The sequence below is a fragment of the Pinus tabuliformis genome, chromosome X, assembly GCF_031772625.1.
Source record: "Pinus tabuliformis cultivar Carrire ecotype Pingquan chromosome X, CPIR1, whole genome shotgun sequence".
Classification (NCBI taxonomy): Eukaryota; Viridiplantae; Streptophyta; class Pinopsida; order Pinales; family Pinaceae; genus Pinus; species Pinus tabuliformis.
This window is the reverse complement of record NC_142308.1, coordinates 231,639,633-231,641,405: the sequence shown is the minus strand read 5'-3', so window position 1 is coordinate 231,641,405 and position 1,773 is coordinate 231,639,633. Positions and strand designations below refer to the sequence as shown.

General features: G+C 45.5%; 1 protein-coding gene across 1 annotated transcript; it reads left to right on the top strand.

Moving 5' to 3' along the window:
• Positions 1-907: 907 nt before the first annotated feature.
• LOC149139212 (uncharacterized) lies at positions 908-1,444 on the top strand. The gene has a single exon (XM_089450641.1). It carries the CDS (start codon positions 908-910, stop codon positions 1,442-1,444), a length of 537 nt encoding a protein of 178 aa, XP_089306767.1.
• Positions 1,445-1,773: the final 329 nt, after the last annotated feature.

The following is a 1,773-nucleotide window of genomic DNA, read 5'->3' as shown; positions in this document are numbered from 1 at the left end:
GCTTAAAGATGGAGAGAAAAATACAAAATTTTTCCACAAAACTACCATACAAAGGCGTATGCACAACAACATTACCTTTGTCAACAATCAACAGGGTGAAAGAATTGAGGCTCATGAAGACATGGAAAAAGAATTCACAGGATACTTCAAGGACATTCTAAAGGAACCTGACGGCAACCGGGATGAGGCAATCAGAGCCATCACGCAGCATATTCCAAAAATTATAAATGAGGATCACAACAATAAATTGCTCCAACCCATATCATTAAAGGAAGTTGAAGAAGCCATGGCTCAGCTCAAAGATGGCAAGGCACCAGGGCCTGACGGATTCACAGCCAATTTCTTTCATGAATTTTGGGAACTCATCAAAGCTGAAGTATGGGACCTAGTGGAGGAATCCCGAAGCATGCACTGGGTCCTCCCGGCCCTCAACTCAACCTTCATAGCCTTGGTACCCAAAGAAGCAGCATCAAACAAACCAGAGAAGTATAGACCAATAGCGCTATGCAATGTGATCTACAAACTCATTTCAAAGGTCATTGCAAACCGACTCAAACCGCTCCTTCCCCTGCTCATCTCTCCAGAACAGACGGGTTACGTAGAAGGCCGGCAGATCATGGATGGAATAATTCTATCAAACGAAGTAATACATTCATTAAAGCTTCTCAAAAAACCAGGTATGCTTCTAAAATTAGATCTTTCTAAAGCCTTCGACAAGCTTAGCTGGAATTACATTCATAAAATGCTCTTGGCTTTTGGCTTTAATGCAACCTAGACCAGATGGATCATGAACCTAATCACATCTCCCAGTTTCTCTGTCTTACTGAATGGCTCTCCCTCATCTCCTTTTCATCCCTCGCGTGGCATCAGGCAAGGGGATCCACTTTCACCTTTTCTCTTCGTTCTAATGGCCGAAGGGCTCAACAGGCTCCTCAAATCGGCAGTCTCCTCCCAAGCTCTCAAAGGCATCTCTCTCCATGGTCGCACTCCTCAGACACATCAGCAATTCGTTGATGATACTATGCTTTTCGGGCACCCTTCCTCAAAAGAAGCCTCTGTTTTCAAATCTCTTCTCTCCCTCTTCTCTGAAGCCTCTGGCACTTCCATTAACGCTGCAAAATCTCAACTCTTCTTCTTCAACACCCCCCCCACCACGCAAAGGAACATTGCTCGAATTCTGGGATTCACAATATCCCACCTGCCCTCCAAATACCTGGGAGCTCCCCTTTCAGACTCAGCAATCAAGCATGCGTCCTGGAGGTCGCTCTTGGATAAACTCGAATCAAAGCTCTCATCCTGGACTTTCCGGGCTTTAAATATGGCAGGCAGGCTAGTCCTAATCAAATCAGTATTACAAGCAATGCCGCTCTATCTTTTCTCCATCTTGGCAGCTCCAAAATGGGTATTGAAAGCCATACGCAATCTCCAACGCAACTTCCTCTAGGGCTCCACTGGCCTGAATCGGAAATGGGCTCTAGTCAACTGGACAGAGGTTTGTAAAACCAAATTAGAAGGAGGATTAGGACTTCGGGATCCGCTTCAAAGCAACAACACAATGGGAGCTCGAATTTGGTGGAACTGGGTCTCCAAGCCAAACACCCCATGGGCTCAATTATGGCAAGCAAAATACGCCAAAGGCAGCCAATGGAGTGATCTCATCAGAATCAACCCTACAGCGCAAGGATCACTCATCTGGAATAATGCAAAAACTCAAAGCAGCTTCATACAAGAACACAGCTTCTGGGAAATTCACTCAGGCAAAGCAGCCAGATT